At 40.7% G+C, this 13,641-nt stretch overlaps 1 protein-coding gene and 1 long non-coding RNA gene across 4 annotated transcripts; one reads left to right on the top strand and one right to left on the bottom strand.

The window, feature by feature from the left end:
- Nucleotides 1-2,378: 2,378 nt before the first annotated feature.
- Nucleotides 2,379-7,302, bottom strand: LOC120745991. Of its 3 annotated transcripts, none has more exons than XM_040051222.1 (8): nt 7,177-7,302; nt 6,474-6,524; nt 6,233-6,351; nt 5,745-6,137; nt 3,838-4,057; nt 3,499-3,710; nt 3,051-3,386; nt 2,379-2,714 (listed from the first exon to the last, which is right to left on the bottom strand). In XM_040051222.1, exons 2-8 carry the CDS (start codon nt 6,511-6,513, stop codon nt 2,403-2,405), a joined length of 1,632 nt encoding a protein of 543 aa, XP_039907156.1. In that variant the 5' UTR covers nt 6,514-6,524; nt 7,177-7,302; the 3' UTR covers nt 2,379-2,402. The 3 variants fall into 3 exon arrangements, with proteins under 3 accessions (XP_039907156.1, XP_039907157.1, XP_039907155.1); XM_040051223.1 differs by lacking the exon at nt 7,177-7,302 and having other exon boundaries at nt 3,051-3,160; nt 3,239-3,386; nt 6,474-6,979; XM_040051221.1 differs by lacking the exon at nt 7,177-7,302 and having other exon boundaries at nt 6,474-6,979.
- Nucleotides 7,303-9,332: 2,030 nt separating this feature from the next.
- On the top strand, nt 9,333-12,805 carry LOC120745993. The gene is made up of 2 exons (XR_005698743.1): nt 9,333-10,017; nt 10,641-12,805. It is a non-coding gene; the product is annotated as an uncharacterized LOC120745993 (long non-coding RNA).
- The last annotated feature ends 836 nt before the right edge of the window (nt 12,806-13,641 follow it).

Below are 13,641 nucleotides of genomic sequence, written 5' to 3' on the forward strand. Positions count from 1 at the left end.
AATGCATTTGATTGTTCCCGTCTTTTTGGCATAACTCACCGAATCCTGCCCATGACCTTCTTACTTTTTCTCGAAGCTCCCAACACTCCTCTGGTTCTAGGACACCCCTGGTTAAGCAAAAACAACACCTGAATTCATTGGAAAAGGAGGCCATAGGTGGATAGGTGAAGTTTTTCATAGGGACGTGGCCCCTTCAATTCCTCCACACTGGCCATACGACTGCATGATGGACGTCCTCCCTGGGGCTCTTCTTCCCACTAGCAGGTTGTATAGCCTAACTAAACTAGAATACAGAGCTATGGAAAAATACACAAAAGACTCTCTGGCCCATCTCCCTCCCCTCTAAGAGACGTTTTTTTCTTTGTGGAGAAGAAGGACAAAACCTTATGACTCTACATCAACCTTTGTGTCTTGAATGTCTGTTAAGATTAAGTACCCTTTACCTCTTCTCTCCTCTGTTTAAACATTCTTCATTAAATTGGACCTTTGCTATGCTTACCACCTGGTTGAAATCAAATTATTGGATGAATGGGAAAACTGCATTCAATACTCACCTTGGTCATTTTGAGTATTTGGTCATACACCCTCTGTTTTTTCAGGCCATGGTGAATGGTGTCCTTCGACATTGTCTCAACAGGTTTGTCTTCGTCCTTTACTGTCTTGACAACATCCTAATCTTTTCAAAATCACTTTATGAACACGAGTCTCAGATCTGTCTGGTTTTGCAGTGTCTGTTGGAAAATGAACTGTTTATTAAAGGTGAGAATTGTGAGTATCACACTGACTCCATTTCCTTATTTGGATACATTGTAGAGTGAGGACAGGTTTGGGCACACCTGGAAAAGATCCAGGTGGTACTAGATTGGGCAACACTAATTACCTGGGAGCACCTTAAACACTTCCTTGGGTTTGCAAACTTTTATTGCCAGTTCATTTGCAACTTTAGCAAAATTACTCTCCCGGTCTCCAACCTCACCTCTCCTAAAGTTGCTTTCCAGGGGGAGGACGCAGGAGGAAAGGTCTTTTCCACATTCAAAGACCTCAGCTTCCGTCCTCACCCAGCCAGACACATCACACCAGTTCATCGTTGAGGTAGACACCTCTGATTATAGGGTCAAAGCCATCCTATCCTAATCCAAAGAAGGTGAAATGCAACCCTGTGCCTTTTTCCCTCACTGTCTCTCTCCAGATGACGGCATTTATGATGTTGGGGACCAACAGCTGCAGGCAGTAGAGATGTCCTTTGAGGAGTGAAGGCACTAGTTAGAGGAAGCTGACCATCAGTTCTTTGTGTGGAGAGACCATAAAAACCTTGCTTACCTCAAAGCCACCAAACGACTGAACTCCAGACAAACCAGGTGGGGTCTCTTCTTCACTTGCTTTAATTTTTGTGATCACATATAGACCTGGTTCCCTGAATGTGAACCCAGACACTTTATCCGGTCAGTTCTCCATGTCTGATGCCACTGTTGAAGAAGCAACAACCTTGCCCCCACTGGTCTTGTATTAGCGGTTCGCTGTGACAGGAAATTGAGTCGTTACTCTGGAACGCTCGGCAGGATGAACCCAAGCCAGGTAATGGACATGTCAGCTGTCTATATGGCCCTTCCTCAGTCCATTTGCAAGTCATCCATTCAGTCATACAGCTACCCAGGTAAAAACCACACTCTCTCTGTCCTTCAGCATTTATTCTGTTGACCAACTCTTGTGAAAGATGTTCTGCTTGTCAAATATGTGCCCAAAACAAGGCAGTTTGTTCTTCTCCCTCAGGACTCCACTGACCTCAACCTGCACTTGAATGTTCCTGGTCTCATATTGTCCTGATTTTTATCACAGTTACATTAATTATTGTGGATTTTTTCTCCAAAGCTGCTCATTTTGTCACCCAACTGAAACTGCTGAAACTACTGGAGACTGTCGAGCTTATTATGAACCATGTGTTCCGCCTTCACAGAATTTCCATGGACATCATTTCAGACTGTGAACCTCACTTTATATAACAAGTGTGGAAGGAGTTCTGTACCTCTCATTCTCTCTGAGACAGGTAAGTGAGAAGAGCAATGCTGTAGTAACATGAGATGCAGCACTGAACATGGCACGAAACTGATTGAAAACCTTTCAGCCACTAAATTTCTCTGCCAGTTTATTCCAACACGTGCTGCTGAAAACTCTCAGAGAGTCCGTGAAATCCGTCAATGAGAGAATGACCCACCTCTCAGAAGAAAACAAAATAAAAAAATCAAAGAAACTGTTGAGCTAAAAGAAGCATGAGGTACAACTAGATGTTTTCAGGAATACCAGACAAGGCAGAAGAGGATCTGGAAATAACGGCGAGACATTTAATCCAAACCCACCTAAAATTCCCAGACATTGGCATTTTAATCTTATCTGAAATTTACACACTACTTTCCAATAAATGCATGCCATTCTGCTAGGGCTTTTCTGTAAGATGATGTAGTGTCATGCTCATGAATGGCATCCTGGAGAACTTCTGTCTGAATGACAGACAGCAGGGTTGCCACGCATTTGGGGTAAGTCAGATGGAGTGCATAAAAGTATGCCATCACATATATCATAGCCTCACCAATTTTTTCTTTGTCAAATGTTGTAACTGGTAAATTACCAACAGCAATGACACACTTGCAGCCATCGAACATCACTACTGGACATGACAAGCTTCGTTTCTGGAGGACAGCATCTGGATCTTCTGTAGGCTGCAAGACACAAAAGACATGACAGTCAACATCTTATGTTAATTGTATGTTTTTTTGCTTGGATTTGGTCATAACGTTGGAGATGTCATTATCTTGTTCTTTGTTGGTTACAAACATTTTATAGTAGTTTTGACTTATGGTTTATCAGTGTCAAGCGACTCCTTATGTGACCACACTCGTGTACATTAAATACGTTATAAATTAATGAAAACAATAAATTATAGATTTAAGTCTTTCGGCTGAAACTGAAAAAGCATTTTTGAGTCATGTTTGACCGAAATATTTTGTTTGCCAAATTTTCTGTAGATCTTTATAAGCAAATTTTATAAAACTTACCTTCAGGACATGTAGAAATGCTTCAGAAGCATTCCCCATCTTTTTTGGTGGATGGGCAGGTGTGGGAAAGAGGGTTGGAAGAGCCTTCATCAGTGCAAGGTGGGCTTCAGCTGGACAAAGCAGAAACAAACCTTCATAAACATAAATTTTAAAGGATGAGAACTTTGTATTCAAATGGTAAAACTTACTTTTGTCCATGGTCATTGGTGGATTCATTGCCTTCTTTGACACACCGTAGAACTCTACCCTGGAGCAGAATTCTTCCCATCTCAGTTTTACTTGACTGATGAACTTGTTGTTGTGGGGATCCAAAATTCTGCGAAGCTCACCCAACGCCTACAATAGGTTTAAAAAAATAAGTAGACAAATAAAATCAAAATAACTTTACTACCACACCAAATATATTTGAAATTAAAGTGATTATTTATTAACTCTTCCAAAAACTTACATGATGCAATTCTTTAAAGCATGGATATGCATCCAAGATGAGGCAAGCTCTGTTCTCCTCTTTCATGGTGTCTGAGTCAATGAAGGATCTTCTGGCTTCAAACTCGAGGTCTAATAGCTGGGACACATCTTCTTGGTTTGGTTTTGCCTTCTTACACATTTCTTGTAATGTTTTGTAATGTCTTGCTTGTATTTGCCGACTATCCTTGTCAGCTAAGATAGAGAGAAGTACAAGAGCATTTTGGTTTTTCATTGTTACTGAAGTAGACTTCCACAAAACATTAGCTACTACTGGCTGTGTGTTGATAACCATTTTACAAAATTACTAGTATGTACTCACATGAAGTGGAGGCATTGTCAGAATTTCTGACAGGTGATAACAGAGTAGATGCACCACTGGAAGAACTGCGATCAGCATCTTCATCATCAGCTTCTTCATCCCTTGGGTAGAGGTCAGTGAGCCTTCTCTTGGGCCGTCCCCTCTCCGGTGTTGGTCCTTGCCTTTTTACTGGGGTTTTCATATTTTGCAGCCTTTTTTGTAACTTGGCATTAATGCTCTCCTGGTGAAAATACATATACAGTGGGGCAAAAAAGTATTTAGTCAGCCACCGATTGTGCAAGTTTCCCCACTTAAAATGATGACAGAGGTCAGTAATTTGCACCAGAGGTACACTTCAACTGTGAGAGACAGAATGTGAAAAAAAAATCCATGAATTCACATGGTAGGATTTGTAAAGAATTTATTCGTAAATCAGGGTGGAAAATAAGTATTTGGTCACCTCAAACAAGGAAAATCTCTGGCTCTCACAGACCTGTAACGTCTTCTGTAAGAAGCTTTTCTGTCCCCCACTCGTTACCTGTATGAATGGCACCTGTTTGAACTCATCATCTGTATAAAAGACACCTGTCCACAGCCTCAAACAGTCAGACTCCAAACTCCGCCATGGCCAAGAGCAAAGAGCTTTCGAAGGACACCAGGAAAAGTATTGTAGACCTGCACCAGACTGGGAAGAGTGAATCTACAATAGGCAAGCAGCTTGGTGTGAAAAAATCAACTGTGGGAGCAATCATCAGAAAATGGAAGACATACAAGACCACTGATAATCTCCCTCGATCTGGGGCTCCACGCAAGATCTCATCCCGTGGGGTCAAAATGATCATGAGAACGGTGAGCAAAGATCCCAGAACCACACGGGGGGACCTGGTGAATGACCTGCAGAGAGCTGGGACCAAAGTAACAAAGGTCACCATCAGTAACACACTACAACGGCAGGGAATCAAATCCCGCAGTGCCAGACTTGTTCCGCTGCTGAAGCCAGTGCATGTCCAGGCCCGTCTGAAGTTTGCCAGAGAGCACATGGATGATACAGCAGAGGATTGGGAGAATGTCATGTGGTCAGATGAAACCAAAGTAGAACTTTTTGGTATAAACTCAACTCGTCGTGTTTGGAGGAAGAAGAATACTGAGTTGCATCCCAAGAACACCATACCTACTGTGAAGCATGGGGGTGGAAACATCATGCTATGGGGCTGTTTTTCTGCCAAGGGGACAGGACGACTGATCCGTGTTAAGGACAGAATGAATGGGGCCATGTATCGTGAGATTTTGAGCCAAAACCTCCTTCCATCAGTGAGAACTTTGAAGATGAAACGAGGCTGGGTCTTCCAACATGACAATGATCCAAAACACACCGCCCGGGCAACAAAGGAGTGGCTCCGTAAGAAGCATTTGAAAGTCCTGGAGTGGCCTAGCCAGTCTCCAGACCTCAACCCCATAGAAAATCTGTGGCGGGAGTTGAAAGTCCGTGTTGCTCGGCGACAGCCCCAAAACATCACTGCTCTCGAGAAGATCTGCATGGAGGAATGGGCCGAAATACCAGCTACTGTGTGTGCAAACCTGGTAAAGACCTATAGTAAACGTTTGACCTCTGTTATTGCCAACAAAGGTTATGTTACAAAGTATTGAGTTGTATTTTTGTTATTGACCAAATACTTATTTTCCACCCTGATTTACGAATAAATTCTTTACAAATCCTACCATGTGGATTCATGGATTTTTTTTTTTCACATTCTGTCTCTCACAGTTGAAGTGTACCTCTGGTGCAAATTACTGACCTCTGTCATCATTTTAAGTGGGGGAACTTGCACAATCGGTGGCTGACTAAATACTTTTTTGCCCCACTGTATATCATGCCCCCTGAACAAAACAAAATGATTTATATATGAGACACAAATACAAGAACTTACGTGTTTTACGCTTGCATCATTATCCTGCAGCATAGGATAATATTCCACAACTTTTTTAGCCATTGCAGTGATTTCGGTCTTAGAGGGGTATCGCTCCATTTGGCCTTGGCTTGCTCTCAAAAGGGACACCATACTTGTGATTGTATTTCTCACCAATCTGCATCTCAGTTCTTTTGACATGACGCATGCCTGTTCCCTGCCGGAGCAGGCCAACTCCAGGTAACTCTTTCGGCATTGCTCCAACTCACTGTCGGTGTACAGAACATATTCCGGAGGACTGGGGAGCTGCAAGGTTTTCAGCTGGCTTACATTAGCATCAGCAGTTGGAGGGCCTGTTGCAACTACCCTGGGTGAAGAAGTTGTTTCAGGTTTCTGTGGTAGCGGATGGTCTTCCTGGTTTAGGGTGAGAAAATAAAAATGTCAAGTACTGCTAAAATAAAAGCATACTTTCTGGAGATTAGTTGAACTAAATATTTTTTACATAATACCTCAGGATGAATTATTGACCACACATGTTTTCTTCTGAGAAAGTGCTCAGGCCCAGAAAAAAGGTCCCTCAGATCATCACGGGTCAATGTTAAAAGCATGCGCTCGTCAATGCTTGCAGCTAACAAAAAGACAAACACCAGTTAAACTGTGCAAGCACATAACTGCACAAACAAAACTGTTTTTATATATATATATATATATACACACACATACACACACAAATATATTATCAAATATAACCTTTAAGGACAGATACTGTTACATCATCCAGCTTCTCCATTGCTCAGTCACCTGCAAGACAAATGTTTACAATTAGTGTTATGTTAAAAACATTTGAAAAGTTGAATCTTAATTGAGTCCCATGAGAATCAAATTGATTCACGTCAAAGAATAGTTTTGATTGTTCAACATTTTTACCCTTTTTAAAGCTATTATAGAAAAGAAATGTCCAGACAGCCCGGCTGAGGTCTGTAAGAGTTATACAATATTGCCCGGTGAACTTTTACTCACCCAGATTTGTGTCATTGAATTTCATCAATAAGATTATGCTGACTAGGGCTGCCAGATCATGCATCCATTGGACGTAAAATGTACAGCTTATTGCACCAGCAGTATCTGCTCTTACATAACGATCATTAGCTTATAGCTTTAAGTGTTTAAGGTATGTGCTAACTAAAAATAAAGGCAAGATGATAGTTTATTACATTTTAAAGAAATTTGCAGATTGCTCATTGCTATCTAAAATATAAAAGGACACCGGAGTATATTCTCCAGCATCTCACACTTCTGATAATCAGCTGTCTGCTTGACGTTTATTCAGCTGTGTAAAAACTATAACTTTAATCTCAGCCAAACCGATTTACTCAGGAACAAATAAAATACTGAAAAAAGCCAAACAATAACATTTTTAAGTTATTTAAGTGACTTATATATCATGTTTCACCTGAGTAGTGAAAGACGGCGGTGGTTTTGAAAATGGTTCGCCCGGAGTCCGGTGTTCTCACGGCTCTAGTGAGCGTTAAACCCCGGCTAGCTATCGAGCTAGTGGGTAACAGACGTCTCCGAAAACGTCGGAGTGCTTTTGAAAATATGTGGTGTCTTGATAAACTGTCCAGATATTTGAAGTTTACACGGCTACATTCTCGCCTGAAAATATGTTAAACGTTTATTTTGTGACCAAGAAAGAGTAATAAGAGAAATTTTAAAACTAACTAGCTGCCGCCATTTTTGGAAACTGAGCTAGGCCGCGCTATGAATTCTGGGATACAGCTTCTTCTTCTTCTTCGGGGTTTAACGGCAGCTGGCATCCTTGTACATACAGTGCTGCCATCTTCTGTTTCAATTTTGAATCGATACACAGCGCTACTTGTTTTACCAACCAGCCTGATTCCTGAATAACACTGTTTTGAGCCCACTTTAATAAATCCAATTAATATCAAAATATTAATTTAAACCCACACCTTGTGAGGGAATTCAAGCAGCTAGTAAATCAGTCAAAGACAATTGGAAAACCCTGAATGTGGTTAATTAGCTCTCTTGCTAATTGAAAGAAATTCTCAGTGTGCCTATTAACTTAAGTTAATACAAACGGCTAATACTGCCCCTTATAAATAGCATAGCTAGGAATTCTCACAACATTACAGTAGATACTTCACTAAATAATGTTCTCTGAACCACATGCGAGGGCTGCTAAGCTAACGCTAGCATCCGTTAGCATGCTACATTACTCCTTCCCGCGCTCAAATTAAATTTATTATTCTGTCCACTTGACTTTAAAACAGTGATTAGACTACTAGAAAGTCAGAACGTGATGGAGCAAGACGCGGCTGAGCTTCAAACACCTCGTCAGAATCAGGTAATGTACTTTATGTGTTTCTGTGTGTACGCGCGCGAATTTTTAAATGTATGTGTGTTGTTTAACCTTAACCAAGCACAGTTACCCCAATTCAGCTTTAGTAAAACCGTAGTAAAGCCTAATGCTGGGCTTACACTGTGCGATTTTTTCAGTCGCGCGATTCAGCTCCTGCTCAAACTGCACGATTGACTCGCAGGGGTTAGAAGTTCATAGGTCACGATGCAGGGTCTCATACTATACGGCCCGATGCTCTGATGCGACCTGAGTGCTCACACTGTGCGTCCATAAAATTAAGGTTATAACAGAAATTCTGTCGCTCGCTCTCCCTCTCTGTCTTTCACTCACACAGACACGCACACCACCACCATCAACTTTGCTAAATTGCTAATGAAAAACATTGATCAGGCAGCTGTGATTAAGCAGCAATGTAGATCCAACTATTTTCAAGGTTGTTGTGTCATGATAATTTTGTGATGCCACATCGAAAAGGCTCGGATGAGCTTTCCAAAGTTCTACAAATTGTGCCTCCATCGCTTGTGTCCAGATCACACGCTGCACTGCCGTGCTGCGCTGTCTTTTTCGCTGACATTTGTGTTTGCGCATGCGCAGTGTGAGAAACTACGGTGACACCCTCACGACGGTCGCGAGGATTTCAAACAGGTTTGAAATCCTCACGACCAAGCGATTGATGATCGGGAGCTCGTCGTGAGGTGTCAATCGCTTCTCGTTACCCCACGTATACTACACGATGCACGACGCACGATGAAGGCCAAAATCGGGCCGATCGCCAAAATGCTGCATAATGCTGGGCTTACACTGTGCGATTTTTGGCCCATTTTGAGCCGATTTTTGAGTCGTGCGACCGTTTTGGCGATCGGCCCGATTTTGGCCTTCATCGTGCGTCGTGCGTCGTGATCTGGGCACAAGCGACGGAGGCACAACTTGTAGAACTTTGGAAAGCTCATCCAAGCCTTTTCGATGTGGCCTCACAAAATTATCACGACCACAACAACCGTGAAAATAGTTGGATCTACACTGCTGCTCAATCACAGCTGCCTGATCAATGTTTTTCATTAGCAATTTAGCAAAGTTGATGGTGGTGGTGTGCGTGTCTGTGTGAGTGAAAGACAGAGAGGAAGAGCGAGCGACAGAATTTCTGTTATAACCTTAATTTTATGTACGCACAGTGTGAGCACTCAGGTCGCATCAGAGCATCGGGTCGTATAGTGTGAGACCCTGCATCGTGACCTATGAACTTCTAACCCCTGCGAGTCAATCGTACAGTTTGAGCAGGAGCTGAATCGCGCGACTGAAAAAATCGCACAGTGTAAGCCCAGCATAACTAGAGAAAATGTACTCAGTTCAAGTGAAGATTATAGTTTTAAAGTTATGTGTTTTCTAAGATAAACTACTTGATTAGAATATTTTAATAGGTATGAAGGCCAGTGCTGAATTTCAAATGCATGAATCCGCTGAAATTCAGGCTTGCACAACAATGTAGGCTTAGTTACCATACTTAAAACATAATAAATAAACTTATTTACCAGTGTTGTGTACCTGCCTTGGTTGTTGTTAGATGCTCCATGAACCAAGCAGCTTTCAAATTTTTCTTTCAGTTAACTTCAGAGTAGATTCCATAAAGATTGGTTAAGTTTCATTAAATAACTCTTAAATTGTTCATAACATTTGCAGCTTCATTAGCTATCCATTGTAGTATGAATCTTTTAATAGCAAAAATGTACAACAGTTTGGAATATTTCTTTGTTTTGTTTTGCATCTGGTGGAATTTGAAACACATTCTGAGTGAGTCATTTTTCTTACACAATTGTTTTTCTTTTTGTCCTGTAGGGTAAAAGAGAAACTGTTGATCTTGCCAGATGTGCAGCTGCATTTGCTATTGGTGTGCAGGAGCAGTGCCACCTATCACAGGTACTGGTTCATCTGATATTATGGAGGTGTCATTGTTAACTTGTTAATAAGTCTGGTTCAATGTAAGGCTGCAACTAATGATTTTTTTTTTCATAATCTGTCCACTATCTTTGCAATTAATTGATTGTTTTTCATTGCTGGTTTTATTCAGCTATTACTTTCACCTATATAAGTTATTAAGAACAAATGTACATTACGAAGAAGTTAAGCACAAGAGTTGTGCAGTTCACTGCAATGTATGTAACTCTGGGCACACTCAACAGTTTAAAATAGGCTTAACAGTGTAAAATGTGTTCACTTTTAGGCATAAAAGACAAATGAAGTAGAATTACATAAAAAAAAATAAATAAGGTAATCATTTGTTCACTTTTTCTGTTGTAACCTTTCATGCTCCTCCATCTTGCTCGGTGCAATGTGTTTGTGCCACGTGAGTCATGCATGTGGCATGTCATGCAAAACAATGCCAATTATTGGCTGATTTCTTCTTCTACTGCTCCACTGGTAAATTACAACATTCAGTGGCTCATTAATTTGAGCTAAAGAAATAGAGTTGCATTTTGCTTCTGTTATATTTTCTATTTACGCTTTCATGTCTCTGATGTGTTATATTTTTCCCCCATCAGAGGAGTGTCAACAACATTGTCCTTGGTGTCCAACAGTATCAAACAGCTCTTCTGACGTCCTTGAGGGGAAAAATAAAGACCATCCTTGAAAGGCAACCTGACAGCAATGGACCTTTACAACAAGAAGTTCTTTCAACACTGGACAACTTTCAGGATCCCTTTCCCATATGTGCAGCTTCAAACCTACAGGACCGTGTAACACAGATGCATTTCAACCCTGTCACACCTGAGGAGATCATCATTTCCAATTATGCCTGTAGAGTTAAAAAGGGAGAATCGAGAGTTCTTGCAATCAAAAACAAGTCTTTCTACTACATTCCTTTGATTGAAAGTTTGAAACAGCTATTATCCAATTCAAGACTATTTGACATGTTCAGTGCTGGACCTCAGAGTTGCCCCAACGCCAGTTTTTTGTATGACATTAATGATGGAATTATTTTCAAAACCCACCCACTGTTTTCAAAGAAGAACTCTGCTTTACAACTGATACTCTATTCTGATGAGATAGAAATGTGTAACCCCCTAGGGTCACGTGTGAGTGTAAATAAACTACTAATGTTTTATTACACCTTAGGCAACATAGACCCTAAGTTTAGATCAAAGTTGGCTTCCATCAGACTTCTCGCAATCGCAAAGTCTAGGGACATAGATGAGTGTGGGGTAGATATAATACTGCGGAGAATCAATGAGGACTTGAAGTTACTGTACAATGGTGTTATGATTAACACTGTCAATGGGGAATTTTATTTAAACGGAGCAGTTGTTGCTGTGTGTGGAGACACTCTTGCCCAGCATGAGCTTGCAGGATTTAAGGAAGGAGTTGGTTTTGCGTATAGCAAATGTCGTCATTGTGAGTGTACTTTTGATGAAATGCAAGAAAATTTCAATGAACATAGTTTCACCAGACGGACATTGGACGGACACATCAGGCAGTGCATTGAAATAGAAAGGGCAACTACCGAATTTTTGAAATCCTCGCTCAAAACGACTTTTGGCATAAATAGACAAAGCAAATTAGTTGATTTCCCAGGTTTTAATCTCATAGAGCAGATGCCACAGGATATTATGCATGTAATTCTTGAAGGAGTGGCACCAATGGAAATTAAGTGTGTGTTGAAATACCTTGTTTTATCTGGAAATTTGGAATTGGACTTGTTTAATTCTGCCATGCAGAACTTTCCTTTTTCATCAGTGGACATACGTGACAAGCCTTCACCAATTAGTATTGCTACTTTAGCTTCAAGTGACAACAGACTCAAACAATCCTCTGGACAAATGCTTATATTGATCAAGATTTTGCCATTCTTATTGTACAGTGTTGTAGAGAAAAATCCCTTTATCCAGTTTATTTTGGATTTAATTGAAATTGTTAAAATACTTTTTGCCCCAGTTGTGTCTTTACAAACTGTGTCCAAACTAAAAAAAATGATAGAAGATCATCTTAAACAATTCAGGCAACTATTCCCAGAAAAAAATGTAATACCAAAGCAACATTACATGCTGCATCTTCCCTCTCAAATTATTGCCCCGGGACCTGTAATACGTCATATGTGCATGAGATTCGAGTCTAAACACAGTTTTTTTAAGCAATGGTCATCCAAATTAAACTTTAAGAATGTGTGCAAGTCTCTTGTAAACCACAATCAGCTGCTGGAGTGTTGCCAAAGTGAAGCAGGAACTGAGCATCCGATATTTGTAAATGAGAAAGAACTAGGTCCTGTATCAGAGGTTGCTAATATGGACCATTTGCAATCAAAGGTTGTAGATTTTTTGGGGATTGAAGATGCTATACATCATGCCGTTAGAGTAAAGTGGCTTATTTTACATGGAAACAAATACATCTGTGACAGGTCTCTTATACTCATTTCAGCAAATGGTTTAAACCCTATCTTTGGACTTGTAAAAAACATTTTTATTGTTAATAGTGTACTTTATTGTTTTGAATACCAGGTGTATGAAACCTTGGGTTTCAACAAAGACTTTCTTGCCTATGAAATTGCAATTCCCAACCTTGCCCAAGCAACTGAACTGACTGATGTTGAAGACCTACTTGATTTTACGTCATATTACCCAGTCAATTTCAGAAACAGTGTCTATGTTATGACAAAATATAACCTTGAAGATGTCCTTTCTTTAAAAACCTGAAATAAATACCTTCCAATGAGTGACTTTCTTATTTCAAGGAAAAAGGTGAATGTTTCTTATTTTGAGATAATTTTTGTTTTACACTCTATCTAAAAGCTATTTTTGCTTGAAATAAATGTAAAATGGTTCATTTTTAGATATACAGACTAAATAAGGGAAAAAAGTAATATATACTTGAAACAAGTCTAATCATCTAACACATGAGACTGGAAACTAGCTTGTAATGTTCAAAACAAGATGGACAAGATAATCTGGCTAAAATTAAGAGAATAAATCTTGTCAAGCTACAAGGAATTTGCAGTGTAAATAGCGTAGTTGTTAGTCTATACGCCTTTGGAGCAGAGGATCGCAAGTTCGATTCCTGCCTGGGGCGTCTGTATCCAGTAAGGCTAGACCCCCTATGCTAAGCGAGCCTACCGCAGACATGAGCGAGACAGATAAATATGAAGGCATGCCGGCTCGGACGTTGCCCGGAGCAACAAGGTCCGCGTCAGGTGTTGAGGAACCAGGGCACCCTGACGACAAGTGGGCTACTGGAACAAGAATGCATCTGTGGGCAAGAGACGAAAACAGGGCGTTGTTGGAATGCTACTACGCAAGTAACCCTGGCGGAAGGGGCTACATGAATAGGATGAGGGACCTATGGATTCTTCGATACCCAACATCCAGAATGACGGCGAAAAAACTAGTAGCTCAGTGTTCCAGCATTCGAACGAAGAAGGGACTGCTATCACAGCTAGAGATTGATGAGGTACAACATAAATGCTATGGCAAGGAGGAGTCAGGACGCCAGGTCAGGGGCAAAGAAGGTGCATAAGAAATACAGCAAACTGTCCATACCTGATGCCTTGGAAAC

The sequence above is a fragment of the Simochromis diagramma genome, unplaced genomic scaffold (assembly GCF_900408965.1).
Source record: "Simochromis diagramma unplaced genomic scaffold, fSimDia1.1 OVJJ01000644.1, whole genome shotgun sequence".
Lineage (NCBI taxonomy): Eukaryota > Metazoa > Chordata > Actinopteri > Cichliformes > Cichlidae > Simochromis > Simochromis diagramma.

Excerpts from the sequence above, each read along its gene's own strand:
- LOC120745991 (XM_040051222.1), bottom strand. The coding sequence starts at position 6,513 with ATGGAGAAGCTGGATGATGTAACAGTATCTGTCCTTAAAG. Across the intron at positions 6,138-6,232 it reads GGTCAATAATTCATCCTGAG|GAAGACCATCCGCTACCACA; the intron begins GTATTATGTAAA and ends ACCCTAAACCAG. Across the intron at positions 3,387-3,498 it reads GCTTTAAAGAATTGCATCAT|GCGTTGGGTGAGCTTCGCAG; the intron begins GTAAGTTTTTGG and ends AACCTATTGTAG.